General features: G+C 35.1%; 2 protein-coding genes and 1 long non-coding RNA gene across 3 annotated transcripts in view; 1 reads left to right on the forward strand and 2 right to left on the reverse strand.

The window, feature by feature from the left end:
* Positions 1–88: 88 nt before the first annotated feature.
* Positions 89–7,053, reverse strand: LOC146160381 (uncharacterized). Its single transcript, XM_083384935.1, has 5 exons — positions 6,748–7,053; positions 6,356–6,488; positions 5,037–5,134; positions 4,138–4,257; positions 89–193 (listed from the first exon to the last, which is right to left on the reverse strand). Exons 1-5 carry the CDS (start codon positions 7,051–7,053, stop codon positions 89–91), a joined length of 762 nt encoding a protein of 253 aa, XP_083241061.1.
* A 3,768-nt stretch (positions 7,054–10,821) lies between these two features.
* On the forward strand, positions 10,822–11,463 carry LOC146160382 (uncharacterized). The gene is made up of 2 exons (XR_014494662.1): positions 10,822–10,957; positions 11,229–11,463. It is a non-coding gene; the product is annotated as an uncharacterized LOC146160382 (long non-coding RNA).
* LOC146160383 (VPS35 endosomal protein-sorting factor-like) overlaps positions 11,375–20,230 on the reverse strand; it is a 35,212-nt gene continuing 26,356 nt past the window's right edge. Inside the window, exons 20-28 of the mRNA XM_083384424.1 lie at positions 18,895–18,975; positions 18,765–18,828; positions 18,153–18,329; positions 13,497–13,611; positions 13,214–13,347; positions 12,985–13,150; positions 11,970–12,088; positions 11,754–11,900; positions 11,375–11,573 (exon numbers count right to left, since the gene is read on the reverse strand). Of these exons, the coding sequence (XP_083240550.1) occupies positions 11,490–11,573; positions 11,754–11,900; positions 11,970–12,088; positions 12,985–13,150; positions 13,214–13,347; positions 13,497–13,611; positions 18,153–18,329; positions 18,765–18,828; positions 18,895–18,975 (1,087 nt within the window). The 3' untranslated portion in view covers positions 11,375–11,489. The remainder of the gene's footprint in view (positions 11,574–11,753; positions 11,901–11,969; positions 12,089–12,984; positions 13,151–13,213; positions 13,348–13,496; positions 13,612–18,152; positions 18,330–18,764; positions 18,829–18,894; positions 18,976–20,230) is intronic.

Here is a 20,230-nt window from a genome sequence, read left to right on the forward strand (position 1 = left end):
CTAGTTTTATAATTATTTTGAGAAAGTTTTTTTTTTTGTTGAAACAATCATTCTAGGAGAAATCGATTTTTCAAAGGGATGTGATGTTCTATTTGGACGAAAAGGATGAGGAAGAGTTACTTCGACCAGATCGAATCGAATATCTGTTGCACTGAATTCCACTGTTTTGAGAAACTTTGGGCGATGAAGTCATCTGCAACTAAAACGTCCGAACTAAAATTTTTGCGTACGGGCTGGAAAAACACTACTTTATGTTAAATACAAAATTTACCCAGACTAAGGAAAAATGGAATTCTCAGCAATAAGTGGTTTGCCCTTATTTAAATATTTAAAGAAACATTTAAATTTTACTTTATGAAGGAAATGTACTTAGTTTTATTTTTTTATTTCCCGGCAGGTAAATTAAACTTGGACTATCTTTTACTTACTCCGACAACAAACGCGATATTCTGCGAACTCTGCCTAAATTTGGCATTGTTAAACAAGTCTTTACTTGGAACGTTGCACACGTTTGTTAGCATAGTTTATAACAGTGATTCTCAACCGGGGGTCCACAAAAACTTCTAAATATACCTATATTAAATTAACTAACGCTGGGGCTTGGGATACATGCTTAATCTCACAAACTTTGTTTAGGAACTTATTGATGCCTGTTTACCCGTAAAATTTAGGTAGAGCTCGCAAATTTACGAAGAATTGAATTTTTATTTTTAAGCCGTTTGTTAGCAATAGTGATTGAGGCCAAAGCCTTATGACTTCTTACCAGGGACGTGCGGTCACAAAAGCATGCCGCTAATTTTTTTATCTTTATTAGTACGATACCATTTTTATGATGGTTAAAGAAAGGCGTGGCTTGAAAAAAATAGTGCTTCACCATCTAGGAACGTCACCACGTCACTGCTTCTTACAATGTGTTTACCCACGCAATACTTAGCAGAGTTCGCGAAATATTGCGTTTATTGCAGTAGTTAACAGTAAGCATTTTTTTTTCAATGAGGATTTTTCTCACGTTTGAAGCAGTTTAGCACCGGGATTACGTATTTGCTTAAACATTACGCTTTCAAGCCAGTCTAAGCAATTGCTGCTGCAACCTAAAGTTTTACGTTTGGAAGTTATTCTCAATTGACAAACGTCACCGGTTTTCGTTACTTAAAAGATGTATTGCATGCTTAGCCAAGTGTTGTGCGCTATAGTTAACCGACTTCACATCACATGATTTGAAATTTCTATTTAGTGACACTTAGTTCAAACGTTTAGGCATAAGCAAATTTGTTATGACATTTAAAATATGTTTGCATTATTTATGTCATTTACGAAGATCTTACGAATAACCGGTAAATATTCTATTTAACCTGGGCAACGCCGGGTATTTCGTCTAGTTGTTAATATATTAGGAAGGAAGTAAGAGCATTTATTCGTTGGTTTTCGTTTTTACTAACAAAATGGCTGTATTTGTTACTAACGTGGAGAAGTAAAACAAGTGAAAACACGCAAATACAATGCTAGGTATTTATTATAAGCAGGGGACCACGACGGATGGCTGTACCGTATATATATCCACCTATCGAATGCTGTATGTAGCCTACCTATATGTTATTATGATGCCATATTGACTAAAGGCGTAGAACATTGACTAACGCAGACAAGTCTATTTCATTTGTCGCTGTAGACGTAGACTGTTTAATTTAAGGTAATATAAAGTTTATTGAATAGTAAATTGTTGCTTTTTTAGATGGCTGAAAAGTATGTAATATCTAAACTTGTTTTTGATAATTAATGTGATTTTGTAACATTGGGAGATAACAGTTGCAAAGAAATTTTTCAAGCTGCCAATAAAAAAAGTTCCGTATTGCAAGTTGAGCCTAGATATAAGCAGTGGTGGGATTCAGCCGGTTCGCTCCGGTTCTGTAGAACCATCTCACGAAATTTTATGAGATCAACGAACTAGTTAGCATTACTGGTTACTGTCAATGTTTTTTTGCATTATCTGGTACCTCGATTTTTAAGATCCAAGTATATAGTTAAAGTTTTTTAATGTGCCATGGTCAAGTTCGCACGTAACATACCGGTAGTGTTATTTGTATTATTGTGTTAAATTTCCTTGTGATAGTTTGTCTAAAAATTGAATTGTTGCGTTTGTGATAGCTTGTCTAAAATTTTTCTTCCTTTGGGCTAGTTCAGCGGTTCTCAACCAGTGGGCCATGGGTCATTAGTAGGCCATAAGAACATTTGAGGTGGGCCACAGACCAATTTAAAAAAGCTAGATTTAGTTTCATTTGTGTCACTATATTTAATTTTACAGGAATAATGGCTTGGGGAGGAATTATAAGGAATGCAAATTTATTGTTCAGCCGCAAGTATCTCACTAATGCACGGTTAAATAAATAATCTGTTTTAAAATATGTTCTGCTGTGTTTTGTTCTAAATACATTTTACATTTTTTTCTTTCATAAAAATTTATTGGGCCACAGAATATTTTTCCAACGTAAATGGGCCACGAAAGAAAAAAGGTTGAAAACCACTGGGCTAGTTTGTCTAAAAATTGAATTGTTGCGTCATAAGTACAAGGCATGAGATGACTGCTGCATTTTAGTGTTGGCTGTTAGCAGTGATGGTATCCACCTGGTTCCAACCTTTCGCTGAAACCTAGGGTTGCATCCTGTTATTGCAACTACTATATTTATTTGCCAAAAAATATGACTTTTTGCAACAGAACGTGCTGAAAAATATGACTTTCATGATAGAACCGACAGTGTTAACTTTAGGACAAACAGAGGTTTGCCACATTGTTATTAGCATGAAAATAACAGAAAAAACTTTAATCAGAAAAGCCTTGGAAAGATGTTAAACTATCGAGATAAGGGGCACTTTGCGGAATGCGATGATAAACAATTCACGATCGATGATTTGGTAAGTCACGTGGAAGCAGAGAGTCGAACCGTTTGACTTTTCCAGTTCAGGTATTATGTTATTTGAAAAAATGTGACCTGAAAATAGCAGACATGAGTCAGTCAATCATGCAAGCTAGTTGTGTTGGTAGAATTACAAGTTGGACTCTAGATACAATTTCATCATCAGTTTAAGAGGTATTGCCTTTAAAAAAGCTATTTATCAGACGGTACAAATATTTCGCCGCCGAATAGTTTACTTCAACATGTCGCACATGCTGTTGATCATAACATTTCAACACTACAGAACAAACTTAATTGAACTCAATGAAAAGCTTGACTATGATTTCGACAAATACGTCGTGTTTGTAAAACAGTTGAATGGTGTTTTTTAGTTAATATGAATTGCAAAGTCAAAAAGGTCGAGTAGATTGACATCATCTTGATTAAGGCGTTTCGATACGAGCTTGTTTCATATTTAGTTAATGTGATTGAGAAGCAAATCAAGCATCACTTATAAAAGGTGGGACGGAATTGTTATCAGTCTTATTCTATAGTTGGGGCATTATTTGCAGTTACATATTTTCATGAAACCTTGGCTATAAAGGTCAATTACATTTATGTGATGCTCAAAATTGTTCTTAAATTTTTGAAGATAACAGAAGTGATTGCTTTATTTTAGTCAGTTTTAAGATGGCGTATCATGTGTTACTAATATAACAAAATAATGTTTTGTGCTTGTAAGTTAGTATACAAGGTCCTTCTCAAATGCCTGAATCAACAAAAAACTTTCTGTTGCAACATTTTTCATTTTTTTACCTTGTTTACTGGCCTACATCATGGCTATGGCGACAGACAATGAATGAAACGAAGCACATACAAGACGTCACTCAACGATAACACGTGCGATTAAGTTACCGGAGTGTGCGTTATAAGAAAGTGAATACTGGTGTAAAAATACGTGCCTGCAAGTATAATTTTTTTTCAGAAAAAAGTAAAAGTATAGATTTATTTCCAAAACAAAGTTTAAAATCTAAATATTAATTTTGGAGCATAATGGTTGGAGGTTGTAGTAAGACGTAATAAGAATATCAAAGCCCATACAGAAGTAGGTATCATTTTGGACGTTTCGAATAACTCTTTATTCATTTTCAACATGTTGCCTACTACTTCTGTATGGGTTTAAATATTAATTGATTGGTTTTGTAACGTTTTTAAATTTTTACTAAAATCTAACAAATTTTGCTACCTGAATATTTTCTGAGTCTTCTTTGCTTAATAGCGGAGAAGGAGAAATGGATGCTCCCACCATTTTCTTTTTCCTCTTACTCTCTGATGCCGCAAGCATGTTCGCATGGGATTCGTGAAACTAATATATACTTACAAAGCTCAACTGTATAATACTACCTAAATTTTAGAAATAAATATTTTCTGCTAGACTTATCATCAGCTGGGGGTTAAGGGGCCGTAGATCAGCGACGGATTAAGTTCAAGGGTCACACATTTTTTTAAATCTATGAAGCCGAAAATTACGTAATAACGTTACGTCATAAATTATCTAGTAGAGTGCTGTTTTATAAACAAACTGGCCTGCTAATATTCAACTGAAGTTGAGTTAATCGCAAGTAACATAAAAAAGGTATGTTTAATTTGCATAACTTTTACCTCCAAAAAATAATATTGTGTTTATTTGGAGTTACCTTAAAACAATGGCCATTTTGCACAGAAAAGGTTGAAAACATGCAATGGTGTACACGGCCTCTTACTTGGAAAACTCTCATTACAACACTGGAAATTACTTGATCAAAGAAAATCAGGTATTACATGAAAAATGTTACTATCTTACAACTAGGGCTGCGAAATCGGTTTAAAACAACCCGATTCGCACTCCGGTTGATAAAAAAAATCCATTTCCAGAGTCCCTAGTCCGACTCCACTATAATAAACTTACTCATTTCGTTTTTTTTTGTTTGAAATAAAGATTAAAACCATGTATATTGAGACTGAACACGTTTTTCTAAGATCAAAACAATGTTAACCAAATTATGTTTTAGACTTAGTAACCCTAAATGGTTTATCTTGTATTGCCAAAACATTTTAATTGCTGTATATTGTCATTTGTCACGTCTTTTTAGCGTTTTTTTATACCTCAGTAATACTTTTTATGCGCCGCACGCTGGGCCAGCTAAAGCGGTCCGCATCGTCTGAAGATGACGTAACGTAAGAAGTAGCTTCTGATGCACCAGCTTTAAAAAACAATTTGTTTTAAAAACAAAAAGCAATAAACAGTCATGGGTCTACGGGTAAAATATTGCCAAGCCTCAGAAAAAGCAACACACGAAACATCTGTAATTTTATTTTTCTGTTACACTGGTCGCTTTCAAAAAATAAACACAAATGAATTATTTAACCTCTTGTTGTTAACACTTAAGACAACGGATTATTGTTAAAGGAAAACTTGGTATAAAATATTTTTTATCAAACAAGCACTCTTTTCAAGTTTGCAACTTTTTCTCTTTTATACGTACCGGTAGGTGAGCAATTGTTTTATAGTTACATATATTATACTCCTGCAACTCTAGAACTGCTGTGTTACACTAACCAAGTATGAATAAATCTATCTCAGTGGTAGAAATTATAAATAAAAGCAAATAGCCTAATCGTATTGCTTGATTAAAAAGTTCCTTCGCTTCTAAACACGTTGTGTTTATGTTCTATTATGTTTTATATATAAATATGCTACTACCACTTTTAAGGCAAAAGTCAACCAACCGAATAGCAAGAAAAAATGGCTGCTGTCCTAACTGGTATATATAAAGTAAAGGTACAAATTTAATTGGCAGGCCATGACGCAGGTTGGTCGCCCCTGCTTTACAAAGAGTAAAACGAATAATTTTTAACTTTCAAAGTCGGGTATACTTCATAATCGATTTTGGCGGAATCGCACTTAAAACCTGTCTAAAAAAATTGTATTGTGTTGCCTGCCAAGGCGTAAAATGCTGTACATATAACCTCACTTTAAAGGAGATCTGGAAATACAATTTTAATTTATAAATTCTGAACGTAAAAAGCACTAATGTAGTTTAAGTCTTTATTCAATTAAGCAGGGCAGGGGTAACGGTGTAAATAAAATGTGAAAACGTTCGAAATGCGTAAGATAATTACACAAATCATTTAAGATAGAGTTTGCGAAACAAATTTATTTTAAAGCTGACCCACATAGTTAGCCATGGTCATGGCGCAATGATAACATTTTTTAATACCGGTATGCGAAATGAAACGTCACAGGGGAGATCTCGAATTTCGTAGCCCATAACAATATCATTATCACGTCTTATGAGACACGATATTTTTCCCGGCTTTTTTGGGAAAGCTCCCGGCACCTTTCTCGTACAGATGTTGTATTTTAATAGACTTTTTTCATATTTGCTGACATTTACCCAAATTGTTTAAAAATAGAGACGTACCTTTGCTTACCTTGTCGATATTATCGTGGTTTTCTGGTGCAATAATTTGAAGAAACGCGTGTAAGCTGATAGGTCGGTCAGACGCCAAGGCATAAATTTGGGTCATATGAAAGTTTTGCTGGTTGTTAATATTCTGCAAAAACATGGTTTAATTTTCTAAAAGTGCAATTTGCATCCTAATTGCTAAAACATAATCCAAGCTAGTAGAGACAATAATAGTCTTATAAACATTAGTGTTTTAATTCGTAAGCCTACTGAACAAAATAGTTTGCAACTTTTATTGATTTTGCCAAAATACGACGACTAAACACTTGGTATGAATTGATCAGGTTTTGGTGCCCTATCTATTTTAGAGGACCTAAAAGTATTTATATGATAAAGTGTTAACTTACATTTGCAAAGCTTCTCGCATACCCAGTAATTGCAAGTGATATTTCAGTCAAAGAGTGGGCAGTAAATACTGCTGTCCTACCAGCTTCTGTGCATTGGTTTGCTTTGACTTCAGCCTCTTTAGATATGGTTTGCGAGTACGCTGTTAAAGCCACAAGATTTAAAAATCCTTCAAAACGCTTTTCTCTGTTAACATCGACAGCAATATACGATGACGAAAGAGTTCTTAGTAATTTTCTGCAGCCTACCGCCTGATTTTGGCTCATGTATGGCAATCGGTTCCTCTCCTTAAACGGTCTTTCGCTCATTCCGATTGCGAATCACAAATAAATATACCTAGTAGCCGGCTTAAAATTGCCGGCCATAACAATCTGGGTTATTAACGGACATCATAGAATACATTGAGTACCTATGTTTAGTTTCCTAACTGTACAACTACAAGTTTGTTGCGTCATAATAAGTTTCAAAATTTTACCTATCGATAGACATACCATGTTTTCAGAGCTATAAAGGAATGTTTTAATGTTGCACTGAATATGTGAATAATCGAAATCACCTTGACCCTTGCAAGATAAATGTCGACCTTAATTCCTGATCAGTAACAGTAAAATAATCTAGCAAAGCTAGCAATTCAGGTCAGACACATTAACCAGATCTTAAAAAGATATATATATATTTCGCCAACTAAGGCATCGTCAGTATATCTGAATAAAAACAAACGCAACAGTATAAGAATGAATCAGAAACATTAAAGTTTAAATAAAACAAAGTAAAATAACTAAAATATAAAAGCTGTTAAATAGTAATGGCATCCAAGTTGTACAACCCCTGTACAGAGGCAATAAGAACGGGTCGAGAGAAACGCGGCAACGCAAAATAACGGCACAAAAACGGCAAGGCAAAAAGAAAAAATGGAGTAGAGGCGTAAGGAAACGATAAGAACTAGACAACTACTTAATTTGGGGCAGTACCATTTTTTGAATATTGATTCTAGCTTTAATTTTGTTAAGCCATCTATCCTCACAAATGTCTAACATGTGGAACGGTGGCTGGGCAACAAACTGAACAATATAACAGCTAGAAATTAACGGTCTACAATCAAGTATATAGGGGTGGGATATGGCGTAGTGATGTTGCAGTGCGGTTTTGTCACTTAGACCATCGTGTCGAAATGCGTTCCATAACGAACGATGGGTAGACCAACGGGTGGAAAACTTATTTTTGGTTTGCCCCACGTATTGTTCTTTACACAACATGCATGTCGCAACGTATATGCCGTAATTGCGGCAGGTAAGCGCTTCCTTAAGCGGTATAGCATGGCTGCGTGTGGCTATGTGTGACGTTGAGCTCACCATTGCGATGTGTTTGCCGAAGTGGCCACACAAAGCGCAATGTCCGCACGGGTGGGATCCCGCAGGTAGGGTCGCTTCTTTTTCAACGCCGTGCGCGATTCTTTTATAACCTGTGAGGAGGTTACCAAATGTAGCCGGCCTCTTGTAGGTGATGGAGATGTTCGGTTTGAGGACCAGCTCTTTTTTAGTAGGTCTTAATAGTTGAGGAAAATTGGTAGCCCAAACATCCCTCACAACAGGCTCGTTCGAGTTATTTTACTTTGTTTTATTTAAACTTTAATGTTTCTGACTCATTCTTATACTGTTGCGTTTGTTTTTATTCAGATATACTGACGATGCCTTAGTTGGCGAAATATATATATATCTTTTTAAGATCTGGTTAATGTGTCTGACCTGAATTGCTAGCTTTGCTAGATTATTTTACTGTCAGGAATGTTTTAAAACAGACTATGTATCACATATTTATATCTTTGTGAGACATACAATCTTTGGTAATGACATCACAATAAATGTATAGCGTGATGTCTTAAAACAAGTAACATTAGTTTGTTCTGCTAAGTTAAACTTACACACGAATTCATGCGCAAACATATCATATAAACACATTCAGGTATGCGGTTTTAATCAGTTTACTTATTTCGTTTGGTTCACCTTGACACTTTTTTAATTGAGAAAAGAGTCATAACGCTTTGGCTATACAAGCGTTTTTTTTTTTAGATGACATTTTGATAGAAAGTGTTAGTAGCACATTGTAGCTGTTAATCGACGCACTTTTTATTATTGCACCGAGCCGGACAGATTTCCTTTATTCTCTCGTTCTCTCCCTGTGTATCTCATTGTGTAATTGTCTCGTCTTTTCACACGAACACTACTTCTATTTGAATAAGTTTAGGCTGAAGGCTGTATTTCAACAAGGTGCAAAATTGGCCCGGTTGGTTGTCTATTGCACCAAATATACTCAAACAAACAAGATATCCAAAAGCGTCTCGCTTCAATGGTGACCCCAAATTTTAGAAACGACATTTCTGAAAGTGAACAGTCGCAATAAAACTACCACCGTTTTGGACAGCTGAAGCACGAGTTTTGTTTCGACTGGCCGAGGCGCAGTTTGTCATCAAAGGCGTTAAAGACGCCCAAACCAAGTGCTACTATGTTGTTTCAGCGTTGGACCTGTACACTGCAACTCGTTTGTTAGACCTTCTTGGTCAGCCACCGGACGTGAACGTACCAATGATTCCATCGGCATTAATGGACGAGATACTGGCATTGCTTGGTGAACACACACCGTGTTTCCTTTTTCGGGAGTTGTTTTTGAGGCACATGCCTGAGGAGGAACGGTTTTGAAACTAACTTGGCGCAGCAAGCCGATGCCTTATTTCTAGCAGCCCGAAAGAACACCTCGCAACTTTCAATTTCCAAACTACAACGTCAAACGCCTCGATCAATACTAACATCACCTAGCGAACCAGGTACAATTTGCTTTTATCATCGACCATTCAAATACCACCGACGCAACCCCCATTGTTCATTATCCCAGTGAAACTGGCAAGCCGACCTTGTTTAGCTGCTATACAATGTCCGGCCAAGCTACTAGCAGCCTTTTCTTTATTTCGGATCGCTTAGCTTGTCGTATTTTTTTAGTGGATCCGGGCGCTGAAATTAGTGTTTTGCTTCCCACAGGACCTTAGCGTCGTGTAAATCGTTCCCAAAAACTCTTGTCGCTGCTAAAGGCAACAAAATTCGAACGTACGGTTCCCGTTCGATACCGATGGAATGAATCATTCATTTTTACAATGAAAAATGCTTACTGAAAACACTTTATTTCAACTAAAGTCATTTGTCCTCGTTTTACTCTTTCAGCAAAGATGAATATCAGATTTACCCAATGCATAAAATGGTGCTCATTTCTTAAAAGTACCGCAACGAATTATAGCAGTGATATTCAATGGGACGCCTGCCCTTGCTTTTTGGCAAAGTACTAGATAATAACATAGGCTAGTCAAGTCGTAAGCCTACCCAGTGACAAAAAGTGGGCAATCACATGCAGAACCAGCAAATTTCAATAGGTGTACTGGTACTAAACCGTACAGCGAAGCATAACGTTACCGGCACATAGATCAATAGGCTTCTAGGCTAGCTTCGAATTAGCAGTTAATCTAAACTGGGAAAATCGGCTACCAAAACCTACAGCTGGCCCCCAATTTTTTTTTTTAACAGATGTGAATATGTTAATTGCTATTTCATTTACCCCCTAAAACGATGAAATTTACCACCTGGTGAAAATTTACTCAAGGTTAAAAAAATGCTGTTTGAGATGATCCAACAGTTGCTTTTTATAAACGTCTGAATTAGTTGTACAGGACTTGTCGGTTAAAAAGTATTTTTGTGGTAAACGGTTTTAAAACAAATTCTAAAGACGCCAAAGTATTTAGCTCAATTAAAATAAATTTCGTTGGTACTGGTACGAGTTAATTAATAATGGGAGCATGTCAATTTCAAGTCAAGTCAAGGTAATAATTTTTTTTAGACGACTTGTAGCTAGGTTAAAAAGTATGTTTGTGGTAAACAGTTTTAAAATAAATTGCAATGACGCCAAAAATGTTTCGGGGAAAAATCACCAAAAAAACAATTGTTGTTGCGACGTATAAGAAACTATTCGTATAATATTTTGATACGAAATGATTGAAAAATGACTGCGGCGGCGGCAATAAAAAATATTGTCACATCAAATTCAGTTGTAGTATTTTCGAAATCATTTTGCGGCTTTTGTAACTTGGCTAAAGATGTTTTACAACGAGCAGGCCAGAAGCACATGTATGTTTTGGAACTAGATCTTAATAAAGATGGAAGTAACATTCAGGTATTTTAATTACGTTGGTCGATGTTTACAAAATAGTTTAGATTGGAAGTTTTTGACATCATGCTAAATTAAACCACTTTTAACAGGTTCAGGTTTTATTGTATTCGTTTCACTTTCTCGAAAGTTCACAAAAACAGCTCGTGTTTGAAAAAAATGCTCAAAACACATATAACGGCCTAGTTCGGGTTTCACTTGACTGCCTGGTTTTAATCAATCTTTCTATTTTAGTAAATTTTAAATAAAATTTACAAATACTTTTTGTTTCAGAAAGAACTAACCCAGATCACAAGTGTGTCTACTGTACCATATATATTTATAAATAATAAATATATTGGTGGAGGAACAACAATAAAGTCACTTTATGAGGAGGGAAAACTTGAAAAAATCCTTGATGAACCAAAACAAAAAACTTAACAATCAACTTAAGTTTTCTTTATATTTTTTCAATATGTTACAGTGATGAAAGTATTGCACACTGACAAATTAATAAAAGGGATACAATTCTATTATAATATGTCTGATAAATCTCACATCAAGCCCTTGATTGCAATGGCAAGGCAGTGGACAGTTTGTGGTATATCCCACCTTTGTTTTTCAAATAATCCCATAAGGAAACCTGAAAAAAATCAGAAAAACTTTCAAAATGGACATTATATTAAACCTATGTTTATGGAGATAATGTAAATTTTTTTCAAGCATACTAAAATCAAGATTTTTTTGAGCATGGAGTGGAAATAGCTGAAAAACAAATAAAAATGTAATACTCGAGCAGTTACTGATTAAGTTTTTGACATACCATCCTTTTAGTATCGTTAAGACCATATTTAAGTATTAGAGTCCAAACAGCAATTGCCAAATGTTGCATTCTCTCGTCGGACAGATCTCCATGCGCCACAACTACCTCAAATAATTGAAAGGCACACAAACTTTGGTGATTACAGTCCTGTCAAGAAGTTTGTTGTAAAATACGAAGCAGCTCTCAAGAGTTATTTTTATCTAGAACATGTCAAACCTGTGGATTGGTTGTTGAATATAAATAGCCGAGAATCTCATCCAGCAATGTTGAACTGATTTTATTTATTTCGTTGATAAATTTTGGGTCGGTATTATATAAATTGTCATTTGAGTCAACTGAAAAATGTAGTTTATTAAACAAATCAGAATATTGATGCTATTCTTACAAATGGTAAAAGCACTACACAGATGAGAAAAGAGGATTTTCAAGATTTAAATTACACAAAAACGACTATTATGGGTAATATACATTTTTATCTATATAAAGTTTTCATTATCTAAGAATCAGGGACTTGAGGAGTCTGTTTGTTTTGCTGGAGTCAGACTCGGGTCTCGAGTAAGACCACGTAAAACTACCAGAGTCTGACATGCGCATGCGCAGTACCAAATTTTAAAACTGATATGGCCGCCAACTGGAAATTGTAACGGTGGAATGACATATGATGGAATACTTTCTAACCATATGTTGTGAGTGAATGAATTACGTGACACCCCTATAAATGGATTGCTGAATATTCACATTATTTTAGTTACGAAATTGGCGGAATACAGGCTGTAGGGAGTCAACAAAATCACTTATTTCACCGGAGTCGGACTCTGGTTATTTTTAACCGACTCCGCAGCCCTGCTAAGAATAAATATGCGATTACCGACATAATCTATATATACGGTTTTGATACACTACTAACAGGGCTAGTTGGTGTTTTACAATGGCCAGTAGTCTCCTTAATAATCTAGAGGCAGGCCTTGAATGGTATTAAATGCATTTCCAGTTGACAATTTAGGAGAAGATTTTTAACCACAAAAACACTGATTCAACAATGGCGTCTGTAACACTTATTTAAGCTGAATTTTTATGTAAGATTTTTTGTAATTGATTTTAGGAGCTTAAAGAAATATTTAGTTACACAATTAATCTTAGGTAGCAGAAAAAAAAGTTTTTTGAACTAGCTGCTATTTAATCCCTTCTACTAATATTAAAATAAAAAATAAAACAAATAAGATAAACATACCTTTATCGACATGGTAAATATATTGATTTTGGCTAAATGCTGTAAGTATAGATAGCACTTTAGTGTAGATTAAGCATTTTGTTTGACCAAAATTTGATATTTCAGTGTTTGAAACAACATTTAGCAACCCCCTTAAAAGATATAGCACACCTTGTTCAGGGTTGTCCTGTTATAATTATAGTTGGTTTAAATTGGCTTTGCAAATATTTCACACCTAAATATAACATACCGGAACAAGGAGTAAATTTGATAAGAAACTTGCTATAAAATTGAGCAGCATTTGCTGTGTCCAAACAGTCCTTTTCTCGGATAACGCCAACAAATCAATTATCATGCTTATTGCTGATTTGTACATCGCATCAGCTGTACACATTATACAAGTAATTCAATATAGATTAGTGAAATAGAGGAATTTTTACAGAAGTAATATTACTATTTTTCTTTAATGTTAAACCAACTCTACAGCATTGCCTAATACCATACTTTGAATAGACAAAATAATAAAACCTTACCCTGAGTTATACATTGACTGATCAGAGCAACTTGCCCAGATTCCATATAAAGCAGAAGCCTGTTGTAAATGTTAGTCAGTGACGGTATAGTAATAAAACTATATGCAGTGCATGCCTACAATAAAAAGAGAAAATCTAGTGCAATACATTCATACATGTATGGTCAGCCAGTGAAGAGATCAACATTTGTGCTGAAGGCGCACAATTCTTTGTGACATTAACAAAGTACAACCTGGGGGAACACTGCTGCATAGACAAGCTATTTTGGGGCGAAAACCACATTGAAAAGAACAAAAAAAATTCTGGGTTAAATTGGGATAAATTATTAATATATATGGCTTGAAACAACAATATTTATAATCCAATTTAATATAAATTATTTGCTGAGGTTAGAGTTACACAGTGACTTCCACTACCTTCCCGCAAAAGATCGTAGGCATGAAACGTGCGTCCTAAAGTAGACCAGTGACGTGTACAATACACAAGGCAGTTCTAGAGTATATATAATTACTAGGGCGATTATTTTTTGACTTGTCAAAAAAAGTCAAAATTAGCATGTTAAGTCAAAATTTGTCAAAATTATTTCAAACTAAAATCGATTAAAAATACATACAAATCGCTTACAAAATTTAAAAATATATATATTCAGCTTTTTGAAATTGTATATTAGAAAAATATTAGTTTTAAATTCAATTCAATGACTTTTTAAGTGTATTAAATCTTCATTTAAGTAATATATGATATACGCCAATCAGGTCAAATGCTTGATATTAACGCTAAATTATTGTTAGCAAAAGGGTTAAACTTTGCACCCACTCCGAACTGGAGTAATGCAATAAGGGACAAAGAATGGATTAACTTCCAATCGCACATTCGACGTATTGAATGGGCAAACGTATTCAAAGATAAGGAAGATTCTACCAATATTTTTATACCACCTAACAAATTGAAAATTCCCAAGTTTTCAAGACCCCACAGAGACGAATTAGATTTGGAAACAGTTATTTGCGTGGAACTGGCTGAAGCTAAACTGCGAAACGTAGCTGCGACCGTGCGTAAAGAATACAAAGGCAGAAACAACCTATCATTCCCCCTCCGGAATAGCCTTGAGTACCTCAAGCGCCTTACCTCCAGTCGGACGCTAGTAATCTGTCGGGCTGACAAAGATGGCAAAACCATTGTGGTTGACTATGAAGATTATAACTTTATTGTGGAAAATGCACTTCATGATTTCCAAAGTTTAAACCTCAACCAAAGAACTTTTCAAGCCAGATGTACAGCGCTACAAAAGACGTGCGAAGATCCAGTGAAGATGTTGCATGCACAAGACGCCATTTCCGACGATCTACTTCTCTGTTCCGTTGGGGTTAAAATCACCGGGGGTATATACCACAAGGTATCCGGGCCGTCTGCGAAATATTTTTCCAATGACGAGCCGTCCTATGCGTACCCCTTATTTAAAACACACAAGTTGACGGAAGAACAGCTAGCATCAACTACGATACGCGACATTCCTATTCGGCTCGTTCAAGCGGCAGGAAACATCACCACTTCCCGCGTCACTGCCTTACTTGAGTATATTTTGCATCCTATTGCAGTCAAATATTGTAAAACGGGAATAGACGAATGCTGTGCAGACAGTAGACAATACATAGAAGAAGTGGAAAAATGGAAAGGTAACTGCATTCAAAAGAAACGTAAAATCGGAAAACGAATATATGTTACAGCAGCATATGTGGTGGGGCTGTACCCAAACTTACCAAGAGCAACCGTCAAGAAAGCCGTAGCTGCAGCCTCACAAGAGCAATCTACCTTTACCACGGCAGCGCAAAACCAACTTGTAGATCTGACGATTCTAACGCTTCAGAGCATGGTGACGAAGCATGGAGATAATTTTTACCAGCAGAAAGATGGTATAGTTACAGGCAATAACCACTCAGTATCGCTGGCTAACATTACAATGCATTATATAATAAAACAATGGATTGAAACCTTAAAGGAAGCACAAGTCTTTAAAAGATTCATCGCTGACATTGTCTGGATTGTTGCAGGCGGAGCAGCAAACAGACACATTCAAACATCTTTGGAGAAGGCACTTGCAGCACATGGACTCCGTCTCCTATTTCGTTCCTTCTGTACAACCGACGTATGTGGACAGGTCGAGTTTCTTGACGTACTCCATGTCCCATGTGCACCCTTTGGCTTTAAAACTAAAGGATTTCAAAAAAGAAACTGCAAAACATCGGCAGTTCTTACACGGAACTTCCCACCACCCCATTTCCGTTTTTAAATCAATCATAACTGGAGAGGCGACACACCTTAGACGACTAAACGAGATGGAGGAAGACTACTCACTGAACCTTCAAAATCTCGGCAAGAAATGTCTGGGTTGCAGTTTCCTCCAAGGATGGTTAAAGCCACGTTAAAAACTGCAGCACAGTTTGAAGCTAAAGTGCGCCAAAGGCAGACAGAGAAAAACAGAAAGGACCTTGTAGTTTGGCCCACAGCCTTTTCAAAGCTGCTTAAAACTACCTTAGACGAAAGAAGGCTGCAGCCACAAGCGATGCTTGTCTACAAAAGACCTCCGACACTTGGAAGCGTACTTACCAACTACCGCGCAATTAGTCAACCGGCAAGTACCATCCCTTTCACTGGAAAGTCAATCACGTGCGGCCACTGCTGTTTATGCGGTCATTATAAACAGGCGGAGAGCATGGTCTCGAAGGTTTTCACAGTTCCCACTCGCAATGGGAACATAGCAAAAAAATTTAGCTGAAAACAAGCACTTTGCTGCACCGACCACGGTATTCACATGGCGTCCTGTCGGCAATGTGGTGAACGATACATCGGGCAAACAAAAAATTCATTTGCAACAAGGTGGAGAGGCCATAGAGCAGTATGGAAAACTTTCAAGTACAAAGAAAATAACGACAAAGCAGCACTTCTGCGCCACTACGCTGACAAACACATGTCCATGCTGAGGCAGAGGCCTACTACCATTGCAGAGTGTTTCAGCATAACATTTTTAGAAAAACCACCTTTTAAAAAGTTGGACATATGTGAAGCTAAGTGGCTAAAGGTAGTCAACGCAACATCCAAAAAATGGTTCTACCGCGAATAAGATAAACCGCTATCTTATCGCTACCCATTCGAGTCGCATTTTACCGTCTAGCATCTCGCACTGCTCATAAGTATTTTTCCCCTTCCTCCACTTAATTGCGTCGCCTACTCATTTGTCCCAGTCGTGTTGTCTGCGAGGGTGTAGTGCTTTTCATTGCGGTTTTAGTCTATTATCATGTTTTAATATTTTATTGTTTACTTTTATTGTTTTGTTGATGGCTGCGCTGTGATTTTATTTATTTATTTGTACTCTTACAGGAACTGATGATGCCACTTGGCGAAATATATTTTCCTTTAAACAAAACGTCTGATCCTGTTTTTACTCATGTTTTTAACTATGAGTTTTACTTGTTAATATACCCCCAAAATAACTGACTTTGTGGGGTTAACGACGCCAAGACGCTAATACAGTAGGCTACTTCAAACAACATGTTGTTAAAATCAATGTTACGTCACAGTATATCTAATCGGTCAAAATTTTGTCCAAAAAATATTTCTCAGGTCAAAATTTCTTATTTTCTAGGTCAAAAAATAATCGCCTTATTTATAATTAAATATCGCAAAATTGTTGCAACTTTTGACAAAACAAATTATTGGTGCAAATTTTTGGCGGCCACAAATTATGAAATGCAGTTGTGACACAGTGCAACATGCCATAGTATGCATAGTGCCTATGGGCTGAATATATTTGCTTAAAACAAATATACAATTATAGCAAAACAAGGCCAAAAATAATTCTTGGTTTATCCGTTTTTCTTAGTCATTTATTCCCAGTTGTTTTCCAAGACTTTTTATTATAGCGTCAGACAACATGGTATAAAGATTAGGGTTAAAATAGAAATAAATTATATAAAAAAAATTCATTTTTCAGAGTTCATTGTATGATATCGCATGATTTTTTTACTTTTTTATTAGTTTTTTATTATAAGTTCTGGCTCATGTTTAAGTGTTTTTATTCTTATTTAACTTTAGTGATCAGCTTTACACACAGCTTGTCTTAGTTTATGTTTTTTATTTTACATATACTTGTTACTATTTATTTGTATAGATAAACTGATAATGTCATTAATTTATGTGTCGAAATGCATATTTATACTTGAAGTTTTACACCTTGCTGTCTGATTGTCAGTAGAAGCGGTACGCTTCGTAAGTTCAAGCTATTTATAAAAAGGTTAGAACTTTTGAAGTCAACATTAATGTGTTCTGTTGCAGAACAAGATTCTGTTGTGGACACACATACTAAGCATTTGTTATAGTATTTTAATTACAAAAAAATATACGCTAGCAAATTATTAATTTTTTTGCACCTTTGTTACTCTTTTGTCAATTAAGGGAATACCATAAGCATATAAATAAATACCAAGCAGATTGTATTTTAAGGTTTGGTGTGTCTGATACAGCCTTTCTAAAAGAGTAGGATTTGTAAACCGAGGTTTAGACTATACCCCTGTACTTTTTCTATTGTATATATTATGCTCATTTATCAAAATTTAAATACTACTCAAAAAAAACAAAAAAAATTAGAAAAATACTTACTCTGACAAAAGAAGAAGTTTTTCTTGTATGATTCACTTTGACTATTTTTGTTACATTTGCAGATAAAGCATTAACTGCATGGATGAGAGTAATTAGAACACAATCAAGACCATGAAATGAAGCACGACATTCAACATAAAAGCTTAATTGTTGTTCAAAATCTTTTCCAAATGAAACCTGCAACAGGGCAATTTTAGAGGCAATTTGATAGACAAAAATGAGTTTAAAAGGAATTAAAATGTAGAAAACTTGACCAGTATCACCCGACTGAATACAGACATTAACAATTTAAACCAAGTTATGTGCATGTTTTTATTTCGACACATGTCAGGGAGACACACTGGTTAATGATAGATGCTTTGTATTATCGTGAACACTAAAATACAATTAAAAGGCTTTTGGTAAAAAGGACAAGCCTACAGTAGAAGTCATGACATCCACTGCTTCTAGGCTGCTATTCTACCAACAAAGTAAGAGCAAGTTACTTTTACCTTTTATATAAACATTAACTTGCTCATGTATACTTATTTGTAGATTTAAGTTTAAAGCAAAAAAATAAAGTGTGTAACATTGGGATTTAGCGATAGTGTCATATTGGCAGCCTCACATTACCTTCAGTACAACAGCAGATATTAGTGCACCTGTCATTTTCTTGTCATCATCAATACTTAAAGCGCTGAACAAAGTTATCATTAGTTAAATAAATAATAACATTAGATTGGTGCTAACACAAACATCTTACTTAATTGAATCATGTAAAATTTTGCATATGTACATCAAACCATTCACAACTATTGGATCAGAGGTAAAAGTGTCTTGAATGCTGTAAATAATAATTTATTCATTAATAATCCTAATACAACTAAGAGCAAAAACGCAAATGCTTCTGGTAAACTAATTTTCTAAAAGCCAAAGACTTTAATCGTGTTATTGTAAGTCATGATAGATGTAAGTTAGAGATTGCCATTCACTTTATTTAATTGTGATTTTAATACAATACTTTTATGTATAAAAATCAACCTATGTATATAAGGTTTACATAATTGTATATATAGTGCCTTTGTTACCATTTTATAATTTTATTATGTACTTCCAACTCTGATGCTAAACAGCTAATCGAGTGGAAAAGTTTACTGAACTTAGTCAAATGACTTGGGTTGAAGAGTTTTCCGTTAACATTTTATTATAAAACTGAGCTGTTTATGTTTGTTTTTTTTAAGTTGAATTATTGCTGATAATCGGATGAGTTTACCAATTGTAATGGTTTATCATTTTATTATTATATTAGTGGTTTGACTTAAAGATGACTTGCTCTAATAATGACTTGACTTGGGCAACTAAAAAATTGAGACTGGGACTTTTAGCAAAAGCTTTTGAAGTTTATTTCTCAATCCTATGGTATTTAATTGAAGCCTGGGAGAACATTGTGTTTGTAAACCAATTATATTTTTAAACTAAAAAATGTTTTTTGTAGTATTGCATTACTCTATTTACTACCATTTAGTTTATTGCAGGTACTATCCTTATCATATGAGCTAAACAACAAACACAAGCAGAACCAAAGAAAAAATGAAACATTAAGACATGTATCTGACCTGTATATCTCTTTACTTCCAAAACAAATGAATAAAATAACATATTGCCTCAGGTGCCTATGTAGCAGCAGGACCTAAGTTGGCTGTTCAAGTGTTATAACAATAGTTCTTAAAGTAGGTGATTAAATTATTGAGTTCAAAAAATATGCCTGTAGTGCTGCGAATTTATGCAGATGTTTATAACACACAAGTAACCTAGTTTTCTCAAAATTGAATTTAAGGCCCTTGAGGGTGGCACACCATAATCAAATATTTAGTACCAAGCTAATTTTTCTATTTGTTTTTATTGCCATTTCATTACTGGCATTAGACAAATTTATTGGAGGTTTGCAAACTTAAAATGCTAACGAATCAGACATGAAAACTTGCCGATGCATTTGTAAAGATGGGAATTTTGTTAAAATTTAGCACCATGTAGCTACTATGCTATAACGGATTAAATTCCAAACCAGCTCAAACCTTAATTTGATCTGCATGTGAAAG

This window comes from Ascidiella aspersa, chromosome 3, assembly GCF_963924565.1.
Source record: "Ascidiella aspersa chromosome 3, kaAscAspe10.2, whole genome shotgun sequence".
Taxonomy (NCBI): Eukaryota; Metazoa; Chordata; class Ascidiacea; order Phlebobranchia; family Ascidiidae; genus Ascidiella; species Ascidiella aspersa.